The following is a 25465-nucleotide window of genomic DNA, read 5'->3' as shown; positions in this document are numbered from 1 at the left end:
AAGGAAAAGTGATCTCGAAGCAGTTTAGCTCAAACGAACTCAATGAACACATGAGCTAATCTTCCACTGGTCGTGAGTGAGAAGACAGACGCTTTGTACAGTATTTACAGGTTCATTGCACTGGGGAAATTCCCCTAGCTCTTTTCGACAAGCACAATGAACAGTGAGCCACGCGTACGGCTTAACGTCCCGTCCTAAGGACTGCGATCCTTTCCGGTAGCGTGCATGTCGGGTGAGCGACACAGCCGGGATCGAACCCGGGGCTTCTTGTTCCAGAGGCAAGATCGCTAACCACTGAACGCTACGATGGAAGCGGTTCAGATGATAATACAAGCCGTGATGGCACTTTGTTGAATAATTATTGTGACTGTGGACCTGGCTAGCCGCAGCTTTGAATGGTAAACATTGCATTTGCAAAGGTCATGGTAGGACTTTAAGGTACATTCTACATTGAGCCATGCGTCAGAAACACTTACAAGTCTTTTCTATCTTCCGAGACATTTCCCCCCTTTTTCTGACCCTTTCTGCTCTTGTTCTCCAAACTCAATCCCGGCCCGGTAGAAATAATCTGCTGGCCGAAATGAGGCTGGGGATGACGAATGGGGCTGTTCAAACGACGTCTTCTTCATCAGCCCTCAGTCAGAACCGTAGCTTCAGCTTTTGTCATTGAAATGTTTTTTAGTTTAGTTTTGTTTTTAATTTTTTTATTGCATTTCACAAAATGAAACAACACGTAATAGAAAACAAGAGAAAACAACGTACAGGAATATAACATAAGCCACGGATCCAAAACAATAAGTAAAGGTGGAAACAGAAATGAGCTATAAAAATAAAGATAACAGTATCATTGGTAAATAATTATAAGAAAATCAATATCAATATCAAAGTCATTGAAATGTTTGCCTTACAACCAAATAACTCACTGTCAAGTTAACCGTCTATTTGTCCTTTATTTACCCGGCCAAGAAACTCAGAGTGTGTTGTTTCTCATATCCTGAATAATTTGCACCAGACTTCAGGTCTTTTAAAAAAAAGGTAAACTTTTATCGCCTCCTCTCCTCCGATCCATTCATCTTACTTCGGCACGACTTTAGCGCCAATTGCCTTCAGGACATCGTTTACTCTTCCCATCACATCACAACTGCTGTCGTTGTTAAACTCCGTCAGAACGATTAGATGTCATCTCTGTGGTGTATGATGTGTTCAAAAGAATAAGAAGATTGCTCTAGGCTTATCTCCGCGTCTTAATGTGATCTCCGGGCCTGGAAGAAATGACGTTGAAATGGCATCTTACTTGGTAATTTTGCAGCCGATGGTATCAAAAGCACCGCTAAAGCCTCAGGCACTGCCGTGTTCCTTTAATGGCGTCTCAAAGAAAGGTGACATTTTAAAGACGGGAAAGGGCTGCGATAGTCCGTGAGACGGACCCGGCCCCCAAGGAGTTGGCAACCAAAGTTATCAGGCTACACTTGTCCAAGGGACAAGGCGTTTGAAGAATTGCCGGGTCTCCCTTCGAATTCCAAACGAAAAGGTCGCAATGTAGACTGCACTTTTCAGAAATTCCAGGAGTACCGAGGCCGTGATGTTTGCAATTACAATCTCACAGTTTCTCACTCGGCAAAAGCTCATTACCGCTTTACCGAACTACCCGCAGAGATTTCATTCGGCAGCACTTACTAAAGCCGAGGACACTTAACTCCGTTCATTCTCCATTTCTCCTAGCCTGGTCCCAGTCTCTAGGAGTCGGCTTAGGGGTTTTTACCGGGCCCAGTTTGCTTTTAGATATTGAACCGTTTCTGATAGCCCTCCTACCGCAACCACTACTTCCGCTTGCCACCCTACTTTCCCAGCCGTCGATGGCGACGTAATCTAATCCAAGGCCGTAAACACACCCCGAGCGGACTAAGCTGTCTGAGCGGGCGGGGGTTACTCCCAGTGCCGTAGAGATATCGAGGAGCCCCCGATGGTATGGATTCCAGGCTCCATTTCTGGAATTCAGACCTATTTTGTATTCTCAGCGCACACCCTCTCCCGGCAGGGGACATGGAACACAGCGGTACCGCCTTCTCCGTTATAACCTTCGTCTGTTACGAGCAATTGACGAAAGTGGAAAAAAGTTTGGCGCCTCTCAACCGGGTTTGAAAGTTTTGCTTCGATGGCTGAGAGAAGACGTGGCGAGAATACATTATTGTACGAGTTTATGTACTACAACATTTATCACTGCCATCGTTCTTACATACGTTTTCTTTTCTTTTCAAGGTATAAATGCAATCGTAATCTGTAAGAATAGGCCCGGATAAGCAACGTGCTACGGCAATAGAAGCTAAACAGCTACGTTAGTGATGTGAACGAATAGTTAGCTTCAACTGCGATCCTTCAAAATGAACTACGCAATCATTGATACATGTATGTCCTTTGCACATAGAGGCAGTTTCAAAAAATGGCGTCATTCATTGCGGTTGTCATCTGAATCTACCAGATTTGTTGGCACTTGCCCTTTTGCCATGTGAGTAATTTCTGAAGGCTAAAGATCATGGCAGACTACGTCATTGTCAAACCCATGCAATTTCCCGCCGAATTCAGGGTCATAGATGCTGCTGGGAGGGTGTTTCTAGATCGACAAGTGGCAGGTCATGATGATGCAATCAGAACGCGGTATCCAACTTGAGCCTAGACGTTCTACATTTCTAGTTGAAGTTGGGTTGATATCTGGCTTATACGTAGTTTACAGGCTTATACGCAAACTACGTATAAGCCTGATATCTGCCATAGAAATGACACTGAAAACCGGTAGAAAGTACAGGAGCGTTAAAATGGATCACCAGACTGACGTCACATGTTACCAGTCCTGGACACACGGCCACATGTGATGATAGATGGCATGGCCGCTGGAAATTGGGTTCTATGATGGATTCATAACTCGTGCCTCCAAATATGTGTCACGATATTTGCAGTTATCCAACCATATCGTTCCAGCATAGACGTAGTGTGGGTGTGTATGGTCCTTTTGTCGACCAGCACATCAAACTTATGCTACACACACACTTCGTTCGTTCCCCACTTCTCGCTGATTTTGACGTAGATTAATTAGTCTGTTTCTGACGTTATTAGCAAGATCTACGGTAGTTATGTCCCTATTTGTGCCCGCTGATCATACCCAGGTCGACTGATGTATGTATTGACTGAATTGAAACTCTCCCGCGATGTGTAATGCGTCCTTTGGCCTTTAAATGCACCAGTATCGTACAGGCTCGTGCGCTGTATTCAATTCTCCCCCGTCAAACACCAAGACAGGATGATGGATACGTTTTTATTCATTCCTTTTCTGTTACTGTGGTGGCATTCTGCATCTTCTTTTTTTACACAAGTTCGAAATGTTCTCATGAAGAATTGTGAGCTTAGGCCAGACCATAGACTCAAGTTTATAACGTCGTCATTTGACTATCAGACCATTCCGTGGAAGTACTTTACCGTAAGAAGAAAATTGCCCGAAAGCTGTTTAAAGTATCGTACAGTCATTACGGAGAAAAATGCCATAGTTAGCGCTCGTAAAGTTGCGAAGAACTGAGCTGGGAACAGCGGTTAGCGACGGGGAACGTTCGTCATCGCGCCTGTCTTGACGTGCGCACCACGCCTGTTCATTTGGAGGCGATGAATTAACTTACGCGCAGACACTTTGCCGCTTTAGCCCCCCTCTCACTGGAACCGCGGCACGCTGGTGGCATCGCTGCGTCCTAAACTGGATTTGTGTTACCCTTGACTTTATAATGGGAATATCATTCAAAACGTACAAGTATGACCAAAAAGACAACAAAGCCCACAAAGCTAAAAAAAGATTCGTTTTTGTCGATGAAATTCGATCGACCGCAGCGACGCCGCCAACGTGCCGCGGGTCCAGTAAGAGGTGGGCTTTTGGTGTCGCCTTACTACACTCGAACACGCTGGTAAGGAAACGATCTTGTCTTGACTTGTGACAAAATACAACTTTTTCATCAAAATTGTTCGTCCATGTGGAGAGGGATACCACCACAGTGTCAGTGGTAGGGCAGCTGTTGTATTGCATGACCAGCTCGCGGAACTAGGGGGCGCGACCGCTGGGGTTGATATATATCGTACCAGTGACACGAGTCACCTGTACGTGGCGCTTCCTAACTTTACCTGGTAACTGTAGTTAAATCATAGTTGTCTTGTCAATGGGATGCTCAGAAATTATCAAATCTCAAAAGAGAAATCAAAGGAAACATACACACACACACACACACACACTTACACTGACACACGCACACACACACACACACACATACATACATACATACACATATACATATACATACACACACACACACACGCACCACCAGTCCACTGTCCCAGCATTGCAGCTCTTATTACACACTTGACCAACAGTTCGTCTCCTCACGATCACTCCATACACAGAAATGGACCGTAGGAAATTACACCGGCTGGTTTAATTGCGCAGAAAACAGTCGAGAGAAATGCACCGTCACATCGGAGAACGCACCATTACGTCAGAGAAGCAGCTCTTTTGCCAACCACATCAAAGGTGAATAAAACGGTCGTTATATTTACAAATACATGAAATTCATTTTCTACTTGGGTGCGTCAGAGGACATGAGACACCTTCTCTTCTTTACTATTTGAAAACAATTCTAGGCTTCAATTCCGTTTCAAGACCATCATTCTGCAACATTCAACTCTACGGTACCGTTCAGTAGCTTTCAGTGACCATGTGAACCAGCTTCTATTACTCATAACAAAGTCTTCTCTATATCTTGTATTCACTATCACCAGCTTTACAGTTGATTTATATATCCGTATCAGTTATACATTTATTTTCTTTCCATAGTTTCCTGCTATATTCGCTGTAATGCGCCCCTCTGTACGTGTAAGATATCGGTATATCATAAAACATAAGGTGTTCACAGACAAGAAGAGTCATAATTCTTGAGATTCACCACGAATCTCAGTCGAACAAGCTCGAGCCGTAGCTCCATTACGTTATGCATTTGCAATCCTTCATCGCTTCATTTTAAGCCGACAGTCGATAACGGATCCGCTGAAATATATCACGTTCTCACACTTCCATGAACTTTCCCATTTGCAGTCCGCAATATTTCTACGGCATGGTCTATCTACTGCACAGACGAGGGGCCATAAAATGCCACCAGAGATCCCGCGTAATGTTATAAAGTAAGTGATTCGTTCTGTAGACCCATAAATTTCGACATTTCATAGAGCATAGAATGCAAAACGTGCTAGAATGGCATTTGTGCAACTTCGCCTTTTGCCACACGATCCTAACTACTTAATTCTTAAAACGAACTTCGGCGTACACAATTTGAAGTATGACTTGTTTATGCTACTGCACGAAATGGCCTCGGATCCTGACGTATCCGGACAGGAGAACTCGGAGATCGGGAACCTCAGATCCGTAAGAATCCAGACGGTTACGGGGCCGTATTGTATTTAAACAACCCAAATTTACCTACATTAAACTACATATGCAAGTGGTACACTGATATGGTATACCACATCATGGTACCACATATGCAAGTGGTACACTGATGTGGTATATATACCACTTGCACATGCAAGTTAATTCAGGTAGATTTGAGTTGTTTTAGTACAATACGGCCCCCATATCCGACCGGATTCTTACGGATCTGAGGTCCCGGATCTCCGAGTTCTCCTGTCCGGATACGTCAGGATCCGAGGCCATTTCGTGCAGTGGTGGTTTTTATATACAGCTATGTGCTATGTTTTTCAGTGGCAGCGTAAACAACATTTTTTTTCGATATTGGGAAGATTGAAAGCTGCTACACCCGTCATCTATACGAATATTTCCACATTTCATAACTTGCCTTGAAGAGTTAAACTTTTCAGACACCCGCAAATTTGCATCGCCAAGTATATAACACGTGATTGTGCATAGAAAAGAGGTAAGCACCATAAAAATCACGCTTTTCCAGCGTACTGCGCAACTGTGACCCACAAAGCGTACCTACAAGTATGTTCATAGATTAACTACAGCGAGACGCACCACCGGTACCGCACGGTCACCTTACTTCGTGATAAAAACGGAGCGATTTTTTTTTTTCAATTGTCCAATGGTATCCTTTCAGACCACATCGCATTTAACCTACATCAATTTGAAAAAAATCACGAAGATCCATCAACGTTTCCGTCACTTTTTTGCCTAGATACAAACACACAAAATGCAAAGTCCACTGCAGTACTGTTGGAAAACGCCAGGTAAACCATTTTCGAACTTGAACTTCCTTTCTTTCCACACTCGCTACACACCTACTGAAAATCATGAAGATCCATCAAATGCTCTTGACATACATACAGACCCACCCAACAGCTGGAGTAACCGAAAACATAATCTTCTCGGCGAAGAAAAAAAGGCTCGTCAAATCCTATTCATAATTTCCTGAATATTGTTGACAAGTACGTATATAAAGCCACAGTGACGGGGTCCATAACATCATGAAGATTCCATCCGGATAATCTCGTCTGGAAAATCTTGACCAGGTGACGTCATCACCATGGTTACCAGCAGACGATGTTGCGCGGCTGTCTGTCCGTTTGCTATGCGGTGACGTCTCTCATCGCGTTGACGTTCTGAGCGTTGTCCAGCTTCTCCTCGTCGGACTCATCGCCACTGTCCGAGTCACTGTCTCCAACCTCTTCACTCCAGTCTGGGAACGAGACGCACAAAAATAGCAACATGTCGTCTGAAATTACCAGTCTGGGAACGAGACGCACAAAAATATCAACGTGTCGTCTGAAATTACAAATATCTTAGTCTCTTATCCATAATCTAGAACAACTGCAGTGGCAGTTTACAATCTTATCATCAATGATAAGAAGAGCAAATGAATAGATACTTTATGACGATAAACTATACATGTGACTCTGACGAGCCTTCGCCTAAGTTTTCTAAATAACGACCCCCCCCCCCAGTCGGATTCCCGCCAACTGACCACATTCAGAGTCGCTGAAGTTGACGTCGCTGACGTCCTCCAGGTCCGAGTCCTCGGCGTCGGTCTCGTCGTTCTCCGTGCCGCCCGTCTCGCCGTCGGTTCCGTGCCAGTGGTTCTCCATGCTCTGGTGCGTGGCTAACGTCGCGTAACCTTTGAACTCCTGGTGACACACCCGGCAGGTGGGCACTTCGGTGTCTGTGATGGGGACAAAAGAAGACAGAACGTTACATCAACACTGTAGTGCCATTTCGCATCTTGTTTTCTACATCAACACTTCAAGCGGAAAAGTTGAGCAGGAATTTTCCATTGTCATTCAGACAATTGATATTTATTATTCTTGCTTTTAAAACAAGAAATGTAGGTTAAGGCATGGCGTAGATTCGCGGCAATAGCCTGTTCATCGTTTTCACACAGCAACACATAAGTTACTCTCCAAGCAGAGGTTGATGGGGCAGATCGTCACCGTTTTATCATATGCCGGTTTTTTTTCGCTGGCCCCATAAATATTGCCAGCGAAAAAAGAGCGGCATAGGACAAAACGGTGACGATCTGACCCATCAACCTCTGCTCAGAGAGTACACATAAGTCAGCTTCTTTGGCTTTGTTCAGAACTTTCAGTCGCACCAGACACCCGACACCCCCCCTCCCCAACGGCTAAAAACAAAACTTCGCTATTGGTCCCCTTGGTCTTGAAATAAAGAGATGTCTCCGGAATAGATCGGATCAGTGTTTGTATCAGCAGCTTTCCAATTTCCCGGTGCCATTCTATCTGCTTCAATAGGATGGCTACAGATCCATCTAAGTGTCTTCCTAATTCGTTTCCGCCATCATTCCTGCAACTTAGACGACACTGACGTATCGAGCGGCTCGTCCGAATGACGCATCTTTGCCCCCCTGTAATTGTGTTATCGTCCCAGCCCGTCAGCCCGTGCGCTCCCACTTCATTTATATCCCAACATCGACTGTCCGGATTCAACCGTTTTTTCTTCCATCCGGCCATTGCAGACTGAGGATAATTCGTTTGTTTCCCTCGCTAGGCACAAATTGAGTTTCTGGCCCTCTAAGCACAAAATCAATAGGATATATTCCGCGCGCGACGGGTACAGGCAACAGGCACAGAATCTTAACAAGAAATCTAGTTCCGCTCAAGGTACATATCTAGGACAGGTGGTGAATCACAATGACTTGATATGACATACAATTACAAATCGATGTCGTTTCAAAAATCGCGTGTACTAGGATGCTATGTTGCGTGCGCACACCTGCTAAATTATAGTTGTTACTAGACTTTCACAAGCGTTTTTCTTTTCGCACCACCACATTATATTACGGTTGTACCACACCGTCCTCTTACCCTTAAAGCTGGTGTGTTACGCCGAAGGGCGGTTATACCGGCTATACAGATACAGATACAGATACCCACGAACATGTGAAAATAACACCTGCCAACAGAATAAATTGGTCACTGGCTGTGCACTAAACTCAATAAAGCAGGACTGGCAATTGAACGCAGAAACACGTCTTCATTATCAAAATATCGAGGTCACTTTCAGGCGACTGGGTCCTTTTCATTCCGTCAATTGGCCAAAATCAATAAACGTGCACGATACGACACACCTGGAGCAGTGACTAGCTTCAATGCGGTACTCTTTATACGATAAAAAAAAGCGCAAGAAAAACTTAGATAACTTGAAACGATAACGGATGTTACGGATCATTTTCAACATTTAGGATAATTTGGGTCCACATTTAGTTTTCATTGGACGTAACTCTCACATAAGTGGCTATATCTTATTTAGAAATGTGCATAATTGCTGAAAACATTTCATCTTTCCTTGCAACAACCCAGGTACCGTGCTGGTTTTGTCTGTGAGCTACGATGTCCTTTCCGTGGTGCATAATGACCTCATTTGCGGAGGCAGCGCGCCACCATCTTACCCGGAATTACTGATTACCTACCGAATGGTGTCATCGATCATATCAGGACCTAGTGTAGGGGTCAAGAGGTCAGTACTGCGCAAGGGACGGGCACGGTCCTTCACAAACACTGGGGTGTACCCTTCTGTACCATTGAACGGGCGGTCCTACCAAAACACTGTGGTGTACCATGATGTACCATTGAACGGGCACGGTCCTACCAAAACACTGTGGTGTACCCTGATGTACCATTGAACGGGCGGTCCTACACAAACACTGTGGTGTACCCTGATGTACTATTGAACGTGCACGGTCCTACACAAACACTGGGGTGTACCCTGATGTACCATTGAACGGGCGGTCATACCAAAACACTGTGGTGTACCATGATGTACCATTGAACGGGCGGTCATACCAAAACACTGTGGTGTACCCTGATGTACCATTGAACGGGCGGTCCTACCAAAACATTGTGGTATACCCTGATGTACCATTGAACGGACAGAGTCATACGCAAACGTTCGGGCTTGCCCTGATAGACGGTGACGGCTGCACAATACTGGTGTATACTCTTGCATGTCTGGTCACGGCCGCTTACAACAGACGGTCATGGCCATTTGCGAATGTCGGAGCGTACGTACATGTATACCCTGATAAACCATTTTACGAGCACATTCATACGCAAACAGTTCTAGGCTGTACCTTAATCTTCGAATGAAATGCAGCTGCTTACTGCACACCTTCAGTCACACAATGCAATGAGAACTTGACTGATGGGATGGATAAAAATGCTGTTTGTGTCACCCCAGTACTGTGTTTGGAACGACAGCGCAGTTCATTAAGTCTGTCATTAAGTTACAAGCACCCTAACCTGTTATGATACCTCACACTTTGTAGCTTTGATTGTAGCTGCAGCTTTATATATACTCGAGAGACGACATGGGAAGAGTTGCATGCACACATACTAACTAACTAACGTTTCCATTCCCAATGGGCTGGGCTCTGGATAATATGTTTTTCATTTCTGTATCTGTATCTATATAGCCGGCATAACCGCCATTCGGCGTAACACACCAGCTTCGCAGGCACGCGGCGCAGCAGCAGCTGGTTATATTACGCCGAACGACCTGTCACGTCTAACCTTCGCATATCTAACTGCATGCATGTTGTCTAATGAGGATGCTTCCACGGTACTTGGTTGCAACGAGTTCCACTCTACGATCGTTCTAGGAAAATACGAATTTTTGAACACTATCAATCCTAGGTTGAAAAGTCTGATACTTAAAGGCATGGCTATTTCTTGTCCTAAAAAAAATTTCCGCGGCAGGTCAGCTTCATTATTCTGTGCCGTAGGTTGTTGCACTCCATATTGTTTCTTCAGTGCCATTTTGCCTCTATTTATATTCTTAACCTTACGGGTTCCTTCTGACAGCCCTGTCCATCAAACAGAGATAAATGTTAAATGATGCGATAGAATTATATCCGCGCCCCACAGAAGCCAGTATTTATGGAAGTACATTGACCATTAAATCATCTCTAAACACCGCGCGCCCGGGGGAATTGTCCGGGGTCCCGTACACACGCGAGCGGCACGTTAATGAATCGTACAGGACCCGGGTTCCGGGTTAATCGTTGGTCTGGAGTAAAGGTCGATGTACAGGGCACATACGTCCGCCTGTCCACCTCAATGGAACCCCTGCTGTGTGAAAAGGCGCAGAATAACCTGCTGAACGGAAGTCTGCGGTTTGAGGCTAAAACAAAAGACCATCGGTTAATCCTTAAGATTCTAAGTGTGTAGACAGTTGACAAATGAGGAGGACAGGGAAGGGGGTACCCGGGTAGAGGGGTAGGGACCGATTGGCGCTTGGCAACCCCAGCAGGAGTGTGGATCTGGGGACTATTGATCGGTTTGTCAGCTTGGTTGCTGGACCGCACACCCGAATCTAACGGACTCAGTCTCTCGCACCTGCAGCGCCGTGAACCTTAGTCCCTCTACCCGCATACATAAGCATTTATGTTATGTATAAAGTAAACTCTAACACAACTGCTGGAAGATTTAGTAGAGGAATTTTTTGGCCTCAATAGATGCTCTTTATCTGACCGCAGTCTATCGCTTGTGTATTTCACAGTATATGGCACACCAACCTAATACGTAATACATCTTGAACAGCTTGTACACCATTAACACCGGCAGCCATGATTTAGCCATATATGGAGCGTTTCCCATTTTCAGTAATGGGGTAGTACAGAGGACACGGTAGGAGCAGCACGGCAATCTCCGGCAGTGGACTGACCAGCGAATCAATCAGGGTAGGCCTTATGAATTAAGCCAAAGCTCCAAAGCTAGAACTCTAACACTAACGTGTGCCCTCAGACAGATTTGACGTAAGATAAATGTCAGTTGTATCCTAAGTGTATATGTAAGTGATTGGGTAGAAACGCTTGGCGATAGAAATCTTAGAAATACAGATGGGGTGTGACTATCTAAGGTTGAGATCACGCCCGGAGCGTGAAAGGTAATACCTTATACCTTATCACTATGAGAATCGTAACTTCATACAGCAGGAATCACCTGCCTCTAGGAGTAACGTGTGATGCGTGGCGAGCTTTCAACACATTTCCACCGCCATACAAATGTGCTAAAAATAACACAACACATGCAGCTGTGTGCGCAATACAACCATTACTAATTTAACTTTGTCTCAACATGATCCTAATGTCCTTGGTGTTTCCCAAACGACATGAACGATATGATAGCTTTTAACGTTAATATTCCATTCCTGTCATGTTTCTGTAACTGTCCCTAAGCACCAACGCTTTGAGGAAGTTTATGAAGTTTTTCTCATCAGCATTGCGAGCGAGGCGGCCAGTCGGGCCGTGGGGAGTTTTACTCACTGCGTGCGGCGGAGCTCGTGCACTTTGAGTGAATAACGTGTCTGTCACGTGAGATAGGCCGGGCCATAATTGCTTGGTTTTGATCTGTGTCAAGCATCGATTTGTCTTAATTTTCTCGTTTTGTTTTCCGCGATTGGTTTCGATCTTTTAAATCCACTCGGTTCCGTTTAATCCACCCAGCTTTGGACGAAGCAAACTTGTGTTTCTTTCTAATTACATGACTTTGAAGAAAATGACACGTATCAGTAAGCTGAACTTGAACGTAATTCGTCCTTGTGTGCTGTTGAGAATGTCAGAGGCGCGAGAACTTTCTCCGTTGCATGTCTGATGCCAAGTTTCCAACACGTTGTTGGAAGGTAACCGTCGTTTCAGCACCAAGGGCAGGCATACCGTGTACCGGAATATTCTATTCCAGAGAATGTGTTGTAACAGGCAGAAACGATCAACGTATATTCTGTCAGTACGCCATTTACGACCACATTCTTGTAGTCATAGTTTTTAGAATAGACTCGTTTAGTATTGATTGTATTGTATTGTTTGCTTTGTCGTTGTTGCCATACATTGTGCCATGTACAATTGTCGACCAATAAACTTCATTCATTCATTCATTCTATCCTACTCCTATGACTTACATGTATATAAATCCTTAGCTATATGAATCTATTTCAGTCAGTCCGAAAGGAAACTGCTCGTAATATTAGATAGTTCACCCATTTATAGATTACGACATAAGGTACGATCAGAATTTATTATGATGAATCCCATGGCAAGGTACTGTCGTCGTTGCGCTAGTAAAGTCACCGTAATGATCATTTCGTCCCTGATGGTCACACGAGGAAGTCTATAACAGCTACAGACCTGATTCTGAACTATTTATATACATTCAGCGTTCTAATTACAGTATTGAACCGGAAATCGATCCGTCACTTTGAAGTGTGCGCTTCTGAGCTTTCGTGGTCTTTATCCTCCTCTTCGGAATTAAACCCCCCTCATCAATGGACAAGTTCGCCAGTATGAAAAGATGATGAGGAGTTCACCAAACATTTAAAAATCACTGGAATTCTAGAATCCGGCCCTTTGATATAGACAGCGGTATTCCACGAGTTAGAAGACCCCATGGTGCAAACAGGAAGGATGTAGTTTTATGGTCCCATGTTATATTATTACCAAGCGATGGTCCGGCTATCCAATGACGTAGAGAGAAACAGTTAAATCGACGGTCTCTCCCTTACTCGCTCCGTTACTTTTCCCATGATTGTCTCAGCCACACATGTTTTCTGTACCGTACTTGTCTTCGATATAAAACTGGGTCTCTTAGAAAAGCCAAGAAGGTTTTAACTTCCTTCTAGAAACCATTAATTATCACCATTAGAAAATTTCAATCAAATACCCACCCTGAGGTGGGATTTAGAAGTGCCATTAAGTGTGTTGATTAGGCAGAATAGATCACAGGAGCATCTTCACAGGGCGCGGTTACGAGCAAGTCAGAGAGGTTTATGCTCGGCCACAAATCCAGCCGAACTGCACCTAAACTGCCACTGCGTTGTGTGATAAAAACATTCTTATGGAGATCGTGATGCTGAAACAAAGTTCACTTTTACAAAGACTGGCCACACTTTGGCTGCGTCATTCACAGGTATTAAATGACATTTGTGTCATCTATCCAAGACGGAGACGTAATGATGAACGTAACTTTACCTCAAAATGAATTATTTTACACTGATTAAGACAACAGAAATGTTGTCGGAACGTCTGTAAAGAAAATAATAAAGCCTTTTTTTTAGGTTGTGTACCTACGAAGATAATGTAGAATTGATTTACTAATCTGATGAAACTATGTATGGGCTCGAAATTTCAAATACAAGCTTACACGATAATCACGTGTACTGGTCGAAGCTAAACTCGTTTAGCCAGCCGCTGTTACTTTGCTAACTGTATCAGCCTGATGAAATCGGGTTTACTGGAACCATTGCCATGTTCTCACCGTATTTTTGTCATTTCCCAAACGTTTTTCTCCCCCTGGTTGTTTGATTGTCTGGTCAGCTTCTCCGTTTATTTTGTATTTGCGGCAAAATGTTTTTATCGCGCAACATCGATAACACGTGGGGTCGTGTGGCGTAACGGTAGGGTCTTCGGCCCAGAGCCCAGCGGTCCCGGGTTCGAATCCCCTGACGCAACCGATGTTGTGCCCTTGGGAAAGGCACTTTACACGACTTTCCTCACTCCGCCCAGGTAATAATGGGTATGCTGTTCTCTATACGTGGCACTGTTGAAATAAGTTATGAAAAACTTGAGTGCAGTGCCACGTCGTCCTTGTCTGTCCAAAAACGACGTAAAAAAACAAACATCGATAAATGTATCACGTATCGATTTGCGAGACTTTTTACAAAACTGAAACCGTGACAGCCGTCAGTCCGAATGGAAGATCCTGAACAATGTACTGATGTGGGCTAGTATACTAGACGATGACCCAAGAAGAAAAAGAATAAGAACATCTTAAATTGGCTGTTCGGAACACTTATATGTTATATCTATCATACGACCTTTTGTAAGTAGTTTTTAATGGGCTTCTATCCGCTAATGTCTTGTTGGTTATTAGTTATGGTTTTAAGTCTTAATGGGTGTGAGTTCATCATTAGCATACTAATGTAATTTTCTCAAAGGACCACTAATATCTGTTGCCCCGCATCACACTGGCTGACAATAACAACCATGTGCAGATTTCCATGTTAACTGTGTAGAAACGATAAGTCAAATTGTTAACAGGTTAATGCTTCTTCAGTACAACAGGTGAAACAGTAAAATAAACCATCTTTTGGAGGTTGTTTCATCAAATCTATAAGCGTCGGAGAGGTACAAGAAAATTAGCCTAAGGCCAACCATTCCATATACATAATCTTAGAAAGAAGAGCTCCTGGCTACATGATGTATCTAATGAGGAACCTTCTCTATAAGCTAGTTCACGGTTGCTACTACGCATGTGCAGTGCCAAAGGTGAAGACCCCCGGCTTGTAAATAGTTCTCGTCTCGACATTGTCTCGATTTGCATAACAACGACCCGACGGGTTTTGTTTACGTCTCGGGGGCCTTCACCTTTGACACTGCACATGCGTAGTAGCAACCGTGAACTAGCTTATAGTCTGCTCGCTCATATGCTGAAGATCGTCTTGATCTGTTTGAACCCATCTTGAACCACATGTCCAAAAGGTCACGACCTGTGAGTCACTCTGCAGATATCCAATATTTCTGCCACGTTTCTACCAAAGACTGAAATAACAGGGCTAACCTCTTGCTGAAAGTCATGTATGCTGAACACGGTATTGGATGGAAACGAGAAGATTGCAAGGTAGACCGCCCCTGGCTTCGCTTCGCGAAAATTTGATTCGATTATGTCTTCCACCAAACAAGATTGGTTTCCTTTGATCTAGTTTAAGCTTGTACAATCTAACAGTTCTCGGGCTCTAGCAAGTCGCCGATGCGTTTTATGATTCTCCGGCACTCCACTCGGTTAGGTTTATGTGGGTTTCCGCTAATTTCCAAGCAGATTTACACGGTGCCAAAAATCGTATATGCCAGCCAGAGAAGCTCCAGTCAGCCAGAGAAGCTCCGTAGGTGCGGACTGGAGCTTCTCTGGCTGACTGGAGCTTCTCTGGCTGGCATATACGATTTTTGGCACCGTGTAGATCTACTTGGAGATTAGGTTTCCGCACAAATTCGAGTAATCTGACATGATACATGTGAGCAGAATCACAAGCCTGATTATAACGGAATATACACCAGGTTTCTATCAGTGTGACTGACTACACTTATGTAGGATGAAAAGAGGTAGGAAAATCATCTCTCACTGATCCTGAACAGGTTATCAAAGTTGCGCACGGAATCCCTCCGACACAGATTAAGGAATGCAGTTGCATTACAAAAGAGTTTGTGACTTTTATGCCAATATGCGACCCTTAAGAGGGTGACCCGGGTGGTTTAAGTGCCCCACTCCTTTGCATAAGTTCTCTTGCAATGGCCATTAAGAGTTCTAATTCCGCCAGCCCTCCAATAAAGACAGATGACAGTCGTCCACTCAGCCTGGAGATCACAGAGCTCCTGCGGGACGTTTTGCTCAACTCTATGGGAGGAAAATGGGGTACCATTACTCGGGTCACGTGACGCAGGTTGCCCCAAATCTGCAGTCTAGAATACATTCCAACGAAAAGCGGCCGGCATACAATTTTCGTAGAGGCCATGCTTTGACTTTCTTACTTCTTGTCTCCTTATGACCATGTGGATAGCCTATGAACGTACGTTTTTGATATAGTTTCGGTGTTGTGAGACGTTTTAATCAATGTCCCTTGTCACGTGCTGCCAGTAGTGTCGTCTATTTTACCCCGTGCCATCGATCTGTAAGGTCTGCCCCGCAAATCTCCCAAAAGGCTACCAGTAGCTTTCCTGTCGATGTGCTTAGAGCTGGATAATTGTACCTTCTGGTCATCTCACCACACATTGACTTTCCGCATAACGATAACGCTGGCGTAATCAGTACTAAGGGCAAATATGTGTCAAATACAACAACAAAAAAGTGTCTTCCAACTTCAACATGGTGGTGTGAAGGTCAGACAGTAGAGGTCACGTCTAATGTGACCAGACACCCGGCAGGGTGACTTTGAACCTGAGCCACCGCAGAATTCCATCGAATTTCTATTTATAACACAGTGACAGACATGTCAGGATAACTGATGGTGCGATATTCCATTTCTGTTCGACAACAACGCGTCTCCAGTAAGCGTCCAGTCACATGAGCATTCCGTCCACCTCAGAACAATTAATAACTTCTGCTGCGCAGTTCAAGTGCAATTTACGTTCCGTTATCGCCTCGCCGTGAATCTTCTGGCGACGTTTCTATAGCTTCACGGCCATCACGCAGGTTCTTGGAGATTACGTTGGCAGCGGCGCACGTCTTACTTCGAGCAGATAAGATGCCCGTGTGCTGTATATCATTTTCTCTAGAACTGGGCGTACTTTTGTGAGAGGTTGAACTGAGTGATTGACAACTGAAATTGACGATAATTATATAAGTCGTGTGTAATTGAGAGGGAGACCGGAAGCACCTGTGTACATGACGCTCCATAAACGCTGTTTGGTTGCTAGTACATCAGGGTTCGAGAGTTCACAGTTCACAGAGAGTTCCGCCCGCCCAACTGGGTCAATAGTCACATTTTTCCCTCAGTAAATGGGAATTCCGCTCGTTAACACCCAGCCTTTATATCCATTCCCATACAAAGGGGTCTTTTGCTTAAGACGGTCAATTGGCCATCAAAACCTAACAAAGCTTTGGATAGAAAGACGTGAGCAATATTTCAACTAGAGTTCCACGACCTCATACCTTCGCCAAATGATTTTAACCATTGTGACTGACGTATTAGGAGTGTTTCTCATCAATTATAAATCATACCAGTTGATTGTCTTAAAATATGACATGTCCAAAGTATGAGCTTAACAAAGAAGGTGATGCTAATATTGATCATCAATTATGCAAATGAAGCCCTTATCAGCATAATTTGATTCAACGATGTTCACATTCACATAAATTCCCGATGCCACAAAAAAGTATTAAATGCATGAAATTTCCGTCATTTACCAGTATGGAATTATAGTCGTTTCTCATTTAAGTATGCAAATTAGGCCAACATTTGCATATTTTCTATTTTCAACATTCCTCTCTTCCTCAGTTACAATTTGAATAGTCATATCATGGCACAAAGCAGATTTTTAAAGTTGCCTCATTAATTATGCAAATTAGAATCTGATTTGCATAATTATCGGCCAATCATTCTAAGCATCACACAAGCTATCGACATACCAAAAATCATGACCATCCATCAAGGCCATCTTGAGTTATAGTATTTTCTCATTAATTATGCAAATGAGTTCTTCATTTACATAGTTCATATCAATTAATATTTCTCTCTTCCTCACTTACATATGTCACATGTTTCAGAGTCCTATCATGGAATTTGGTGGATGTATAAACTTTCCTCATTAATTATGCAAATTAGATACTGATTTGCATAAAAAGTATCTAATCATGTTCATCATCACTCAAGCTATCTACTTACCAAAAATCATTGCCATCCATCAAGCCCTTCTTGAGTTATTCCCTTTCAAAGTCAGATGCAAAACCTGCTCCTGCAGTTCCAAAAATGCCGCTAGGGGGCCCAAACCCATACCACTTACTCTCTGTCCAAAGAGCTATCTACCACTCAAAAATCAGTTCCATAGCATGTCCAGAACACGAGATATCAAAACAGGAAGTTCCGCTGCAGTACCATAACAAGCCGCTAGGGGACCCAAAATCTAATCATTTCCTAGTCTCATCAAGACCTACCCACCTACCAAATATCAAGACAATCCATCCAAGCCTTCTCGAGTTATGCTGTACATTACATACATACACACAAACGCTACCCTCTGCATAACCTTCTCGGCGAAGGTAATTAGTCTACAGTATAGTGATTACTTTTCCATGTCAATTTTTTAGTGATAAATATCGTGTTCATGAAGGGAAAGTATACAATATTTACGGTTATATGCAAGGGGCGTTCTTACCGTTTCGACGTTATTCGATTTCCACTGCAAAGGATTCTCTTAATGGTTGTTCTTTTCTAAGGAAATTTGATTGGACTTTGTATAGGCTGAATGACGGTCATGTTATTTTCCTCAAGTATTGAATCTTAAGTCAATACCGTCGTTTTCAAGGACATTACCGCCCCATTTGGTCCGAAAGAAAATTGCATTCCATTACACTAGGAGCGCGGGAACAAACGAGGATGCTGACATGTTCATCCAAACATTGCCTCGCGATCGGCTGCCTATAAAGTAGTACATGGTCAATGATCTAACAAATATTAAGTACCCATGTGTGCACACCACACGTATACGGAGCCACAACACCGTATACTAGAGCCCACCGGGAAGCCTGCCCGAGAGATTACAATAATGATGTCGCCATCAGCAGTCTGCAATGTGATCTATGAAGACATGATGAGATGGGTGGTGGGGGTATATAGGTTGTTAAGTTAATAGCAATTTTTGTAGAGGGCGATTTTTGGATCTTAATGAAGTATAATATCGATATGAGTAGGCGATTAGTTATGATCTTGGTGATTGTTTCATTCCAACTCGATATTGCGGGGTGATACTCTATGAATATAGTGCCCTGTCTACACGAGTTGTGGCAAGGGGACTGTCAAAATCTTTGACACGTCAGAGGTGAGCGTCACCTCCCGGCCGGTAATATTGCAGTGTCAGCCAGCACGGCACCAACCCGCCAGGCAGGGCTCAGGGGGCAGGGTGTTCACGCGATGTCAGCCAGCGGGGGACCATTCAATATTCTAACAGGGAGGGGGGCATGTTTTCTACCTGTGCCCCATGTTTATAGAAGAACTTTATTGCACGACAATTGTACATGGTACAAGGTATGGCAAGAATTCGTTAAAATACCACAAAGCGGAAGTATAGAATAAGACTTAACATCATAATTACTAATACAATACAATAAGGGCTAGCATACGTTTTCGATATTGTGTTATAATCATTGATTTAATCATTAGTTTATATATGTAGCCGACTTGGAAGATAAGGAATTATTCAAACGTTGCAGAGGGTATGAATTTAGGATAGCTGCCATCTTGTGGACAGTTAACTAAGACCCATAAAACACGCCTGGTCTAAGATTAAGGATCATATTGGACATGATGAACGTTTTTATTGCTTGAAATATATAAGTTATAAACGGACCGCAACCAAAAATCGTTTTTGAATAATGGAGTAAACGCTGTGCTATTTCTTTTTTCAAGGACACGACTATATAACCGTGAACTGCTTCTGTCCCTTGCTGTCAATCCAATAACTCGATGATGAATGATATACAAAGGTAAGGACTGATATCGACAGTTTAAAACATTCGACCTCAGAATTGATGAATCGCCCGTCAAAAGTAGCACTTAGAATTCATAAAGTCGTGAATGATTGATGAGCGCAGCTATGTGATTCTTTCTAACCGAGCAGTCTGTGCCGTATTCTGCACAGTCATGTGTTTGTGGGGAGCGGCCTAAAATCACTGACCCCAGGGGCTGACCTCTTTTAGTTCAAGCACATCGCCGCACGAGGAAGTAATCGTTCTTGACTGCTCGACTCGTGCCTCGGAGTGTTCTTTAAGACGCTATGTCATCAATAAGACCGCCAGGCTTCGAGTCTTGCTTCAGATCCTCCATCATCGTTGTGGTTCGTCAAATGCATATTAAAGTACGTTTCAGTTTTATCAGTACATAAAACAATACGATGGTTCCGTCAAGCGCCAGCACTTGTTAAAACGTCTCATTAATAAAACAAAGCCCGAGAATGGTACGGAATTTTGGGAAATCAGTCTTGGAAAGAGTTCAAATTCTCTTCTGATCGATCATAAAGACTTTATTCTGATATGCCACCAAATTATCGATCTGCAGATCAGAGGTGCCCTTTTGAAAACCTTACCTTGCGTCTTTTTTCCCGGTAGGAAAGCAACCCTTCCCAAAATGCCTATTCCAAAGTTTGGAAGGTGGCGAGGTTAACAATGTTTTCAATAGAATGTATAATTCAACAGACTTTCACGAAATTATGTCAAAGATACCAATATGATTGAATGATGATATGAAATAATACATATAACATAGGTCTTGATGTGTTGTCTTTTCGTCTATGCAGGAGTCACTTTCAGGATAGTAAACACGCTGCTCTGTGCCAGTCAGGGGATAAATTAGACATGTGGCGGCATTCGTACTGGATAACTTTTAACCGGGTCAAAACAAAACTACTGAGTCAAAAATGACTATTTGCCGTGTCTGCAATCCACATACAGGCGTTGTGCCAATGTCTCGCATACTGCCAATTACATACCATTCGAGAGTAACGCTTTAATGTCATTTTCCGGCTACAGAAAATGCAGCAATTTGATTTTCTTGGCTCCGGGCCGTCGTCGTGCCGGGCGGGCTGTGGAAGGGCACTTCGTAATTACCTCAATACCTGGAGTTGAGAAACCACCGGTGAGTTGCGTTTGGCCAGGAACATGTCGCACTCTTTGCGGAAATGCGGATTAATTTCTTGGGAGAATGGCGGCAAATAAAATAACAAAGGGTCGGTAGTTTTTCATTGAGGTTATGTAGACTTCGTAGTTATCGTATTCCACCCTTTAGGCTCTCCAAGCAAGCAGATAGCTACAACAGGTATTCATACAGCTGCCATAGGCGTAGATATCACCATGCCTTACGGTACTATGACCATTAGTAACATCAGATTATATATACATTGCAAGGAAAGATATCAGATGTTCTATCAGGTAATAAAACTGTTCAGTACGCATTTAATGGATGTATTGCCCGACCTCCAAACCAACGTTTACTATCGGGAAAATCCTGCTATCCTTTGCTAAAATCTCAGTTGCAACGTTTGAAAGGATTGCAACTATTTTAATACATAACTTTTAGTCTTAAATGTAAAATATATCGCGCTGCATAATATATATGATCTGGCGAACTTGTGAAATTTGGAATATCAGCACATGACCCGGCTCCGTGTTCTGAATGTAACGGCGTTTCAGCTCAGATACCATCTCCAGAAATCTAGGTCACCGAGCAAGCTGCATCAAGGCCATAAAATAGTCGTTCTTTATTACATGAGTACAAAACCCTACAAGTCCTACCCAGTCAGTTGCCCACAATTTCCAACAATAGACTGCCATTAGAGCCGGAACTATGAGAAAGGGAAATGACTTTGCTCTAATTCATTCGATCACATATCCCAAGCCTCCGTTCCCAAGGGAACAGCATAATTGAAACAGCCCGCCAATTCGCCAATGGTGAACGCCTGTCGTCTGCAATGTCGGCCACAGGGACAGCTGAAGAAATTTGGTAGGCGTATGTGTGAGACCAAAAAGACAGGAAGCACGTTATCTTCTTGTATTATAAAAACTTGTGCATATAGATATTACCTTTCCCGTTTCTTTGCTGTTCTTCCAAGACGAATAGTATACGCTGTATGAGTATCTATATTTTCGAAAACATATTCTAGAGTAGTTATTTAACATAACCCGGAAGATAACGATAATTACTCGTCTATCTGACTCATCGCTTGCTAATTTACAATCTCCGTCAAAATTCACAATAATGGGCTTAAGTTATGAGATATGAGCACAGTATGGTGGACCCCTGGGAAATTTAGATTATCATCGCCCAGAAGATGGGCCAACGTTGTTTTTCTTGTGTGGAAAACACAATCCTCATTGACAGAAATATGGACCTGTCCTTGGTGCTGATGAGCCCCTTGTGGTTAACGTTAGGCTGTGTGGCCAGTGTTTATATCAACAGTTCCGGATAGCTGCGCTCTCCTTTAACCACAGAAGATATAGTGATAAAAAAACGATGTGATAGATTGAGGGCAATTTATTTGATATGTTATAGGGAGGGGGGGGCAGGGACATGGAACTCCGACCCGCAAGTGCCGAAACCCGACCATTCCTGTTACTGAGTAACATCACGTTTTATTCCAATTTGTTCGGAGTCGTTGCAGTACCACCAACTATTCATGAATATACGGTTAAACAGTCGCCCACGGCTCAATTCCGTAAAACTGACACGTTTATTGCAACTAGTGCGTGTCAGTGTGTGTTCGTGCCGTGCTGTTTCCCGCTCCCCGTGCCAGACAGGTTGGAGCCAGGTGTTACAGGAGGCCGAACATCGCGGCCAGCTATCCGAACCTGCTCCGAGTTCACACTAAACAGGGGGAATGTCCCAACCCCGGGGCTATCTACCGCGCGTACCCAGAACGGAATGCGCACACAAAATCTAATTTGCATTTGCTTCGTGGACATTTTTTCAGCAACTACACGCAGTTTTCTGATATTTACAGGGTGTATGACGGCCTTCGAGATCTGCTTCTGTCTGAAACCCCGGTAACAAACAGAAAACTGCGCGTAGCTGTTGTAAAAAACTGCCCGGTGAGAGCTGCAATGGAGGCTAATCTGGTGATTGTTTGATTAATGTTGCATCAGAAAAATGGGTGTTGCAGATGATATCATTTTGGACACAACTATGTGGAACCTATACACGGGATATCATCATGTACGCGAACACGTTGTCATACAGGTGACGTGCTGTGTTAGTTACAGGTTAGTTCTGGCGCGCTAACACAGAGCGTACGTCTAACGTTACGAACTGCCGATAGACCTGTCGATAAGCTTACATCTTCAAACCACACAAGAATCAAACTAGGAAGCCTCAAAAATCGTTTTCTTTTTACTAACATCATCAACGCAATTTCTGTAGCTCTGAACACAAAGTGTCCCTCATTTTACAATGTACGCGTTTGTTATTCGAGACAATCATATGAATATTCTGATAGGGAAAAAGAGGAAGATATTGATTGGCTCAACCGGCATTTTTGTAGTGGGTGATCGAAATTCAAGAAATCAAACGGTCCAAACCGTGACATTGATTCTTGGATCCCTAGCGACTTTTCTACCTCTAAAAATAGATCAAAGAAAACAGAGGCTAGATTAGCGGATATGATATCGGATTACTGAGATCTCTTACTGCATATGTTAGTCGCATTCTTATTCTTCCCAATATGGAAATGATGTCAGTATGATGTCATAATAGTTCAGCGTGTCAAAGGGCACGTCCAGGTGTCATCAACGCCCACCGGCGCCACACGATATTGTCATCTTGTCTGTAGGTAAAAACCGGCCGTTTCAGTTCTGTCTACGTCTGTGCCATCAGATACACCCAGCAGCAACAAGATTCATTGTCTGATGAGCATCGGAACAAAATTAGGCGTTCGGTGCACTCGGAATCCTCTGTGAAACGTTAGTGATCAGAAATAATGCCTGCACAATTGGATAACTCTGCGCACAGATGCCGGGTAGTCTGCCGCGCGGATCATGTCTATTACCGGCCCTCCTGCTGAGTCATCAGGCTGCGATTCGTCACACCGAGCTTATAGCTATCAAACACAATCAGTCAGGATGACTTCACCCTTTTCAAAATAACCCGTATTTTGATCGCAGTAGAAACTATTCAAGCGGGCACTGCAGTTGAATATTCCATGGTAACGGCGCGGGATATCATCCGTGTAGCTTCGCTTCACCGACGGTCTCTTTCTATCGCATCGTTTGGTGATTCGATTTTATGAAAACATGACTAAGCCGACTCGCTCGTACGGCTGCATGCAAAGATAATGTAGAGGAACGTGCTTAATGCCGACGGTTAAAGGGGCTGTGTCAATTTATAGCGTCATTAAAGTTTGTGTTTGGAACCAGGTCGGGGTTTAGTGTGATTTTGTACACCACAAAAAATATCATCACGTTTAAGGGTGTACACAAAGTACGCGAGAAACGATTCCCCTGAAACTATAGGGTACTGTAGTCACCCTCAGACATATAACAAACGTTTGTTTGCTTTAAACCAGCCGAACTTGAGACTTCCGGTTAGATCGTTATTGCACCCAACAGAATTGCCCTGTTGTACGCCTAACCGCCGACAGTGGTGCGGGAACGATTTCGGTTAGCTTCCCTGCCCCATCTCCATACAGATGTGTAACCTTCCGTACATGCTGCATACAGATCTGAGGAGACACTTCCTGCTGCAATTGAGCCCATCCGCTTTCCTATGAGGCGAATCGACTGTTTTATTACCATATTCCGTACACATAAGCAGACTGAGGAGGAACGTAAACAGCAGTGAATGCATTATTAATGAACATGGAATGGGTTTGACAATTTTGATTGCCGCGCTTAGAATAAATCAGAACAGGATGAAATGCATTTCTACTGTCAATACTTCGCACATTTTATCACTTACCCGTACAGTTCTCGTTTCCATTCAGTCTCCTGCGGAGGATTTTGTTTTTGGCGGGAAATTCCTTGCCCTCCCACACCTCAGCAGGCACGTCGTTGAGGTGGACTGCCTCTATCCTGACCCGGGGACACTTGCCTTGTCTCTCCAGGTCCAGGCAGACGTACAGCGCCCTGTTGTCCAGCGCCCACCACTCCCCGTCTTTCCTCACGGCCCGCAGCACCGGCGGGTCGTTGTCCAGCCCCCTTCGGTGTAACCTGCTTTTCAGCTGCGCCAAGCTCTCCTCCGCCACCCCGGTCATGTCCCGCCATATGGACCTCGCGTTATCATTGATGAATTTTACCACAGAGGGCGGCTGTAGAGCATCCTCCATGTTTGTACACTGCGAATGTTTTGTCCTCACGTAGTATTCAAATACCGCGAGGGCCGTACGCAGGCTCTTAAACGTCCCGCTCCTTTCTTACTCACTCTGCAACTTGCCTGAGCAGTGAGGATGTTTAACGTTAGCCGTCCACTCCCATCCGAGCTCGTGCGAGGTGTGTTGTGTGCTCTGACGTAATTACTGTGCCGGAGATGGGAGGGATAGCCTACCGCCTGTCGCGAGTGATGAGAACAATTGGCTGGTACGTCGGTACGTGAGATGGGTGATTATGCCGGAACAGTCGCGTTCTTACATGTCAGCCGGGAGGGTTAGGGGGAGGAGTATACATACCTCACGTGGATAACATGCAGAGTAATGCTTCTCAATTATGTGACACAACTGTATAGTTTCCGAAT

The 25465-nt window shown here is 44.0% G+C and overlaps 1 protein-coding gene across 1 annotated transcript; it reads right to left on the bottom strand.

Moving 5' to 3' along the window:
- Positions 1-6495: 6495 nt before the first annotated feature.
- On the bottom strand, positions 6496-25185 carry LOC136440455 (uncharacterized). Its single transcript, XM_066436505.1, has 3 exons — positions 24695-25185; positions 7005-7199; positions 6496-6719 (listed from the first exon to the last, which is right to left on the bottom strand). Exons 1-3 carry the CDS (start codon positions 25059-25061, stop codon positions 6610-6612), a joined length of 672 nt encoding a protein of 223 aa, XP_066292602.1. The 5' UTR covers positions 25062-25185; the 3' UTR covers positions 6496-6609.
- Between the last annotated feature and the right edge of the window lie 280 nt (positions 25186-25465).

This window comes from Branchiostoma lanceolatum, chromosome 8, assembly GCF_035083965.1.
Source record: "Branchiostoma lanceolatum isolate klBraLanc5 chromosome 8, klBraLanc5.hap2, whole genome shotgun sequence".
Lineage (NCBI taxonomy): Eukaryota > Metazoa > Chordata > Leptocardii > Amphioxiformes > Branchiostomatidae > Branchiostoma > Branchiostoma lanceolatum.
This window is presented reverse-complemented; position numbering and strand designations above follow the sequence as displayed.

Excerpts from the sequence above, each read along its gene's own strand:
- LOC136440455 (XM_066436505.1), bottom strand. The coding sequence starts at position 25,061 with ATGGAGGATGCTCTACAGCCGCCCTCTGTGGTAAAATTCATCAATGAT. Across the intron at positions 7,200-24,694 it reads TGGAAACGAGAACTGTACGG|ACACCGAAGTGCCCACCTGC; the intron begins GTAAGTGATAAA and ends TCCCCATCACAG. Across the intron at positions 6,720-7,004 it reads CTTCAGCGACTCTGAATGTG|ACTGGAGTGAAGAGGTTGGA; the intron begins GTCAGTTGGCGG and ends TCTCGTTCCCAG.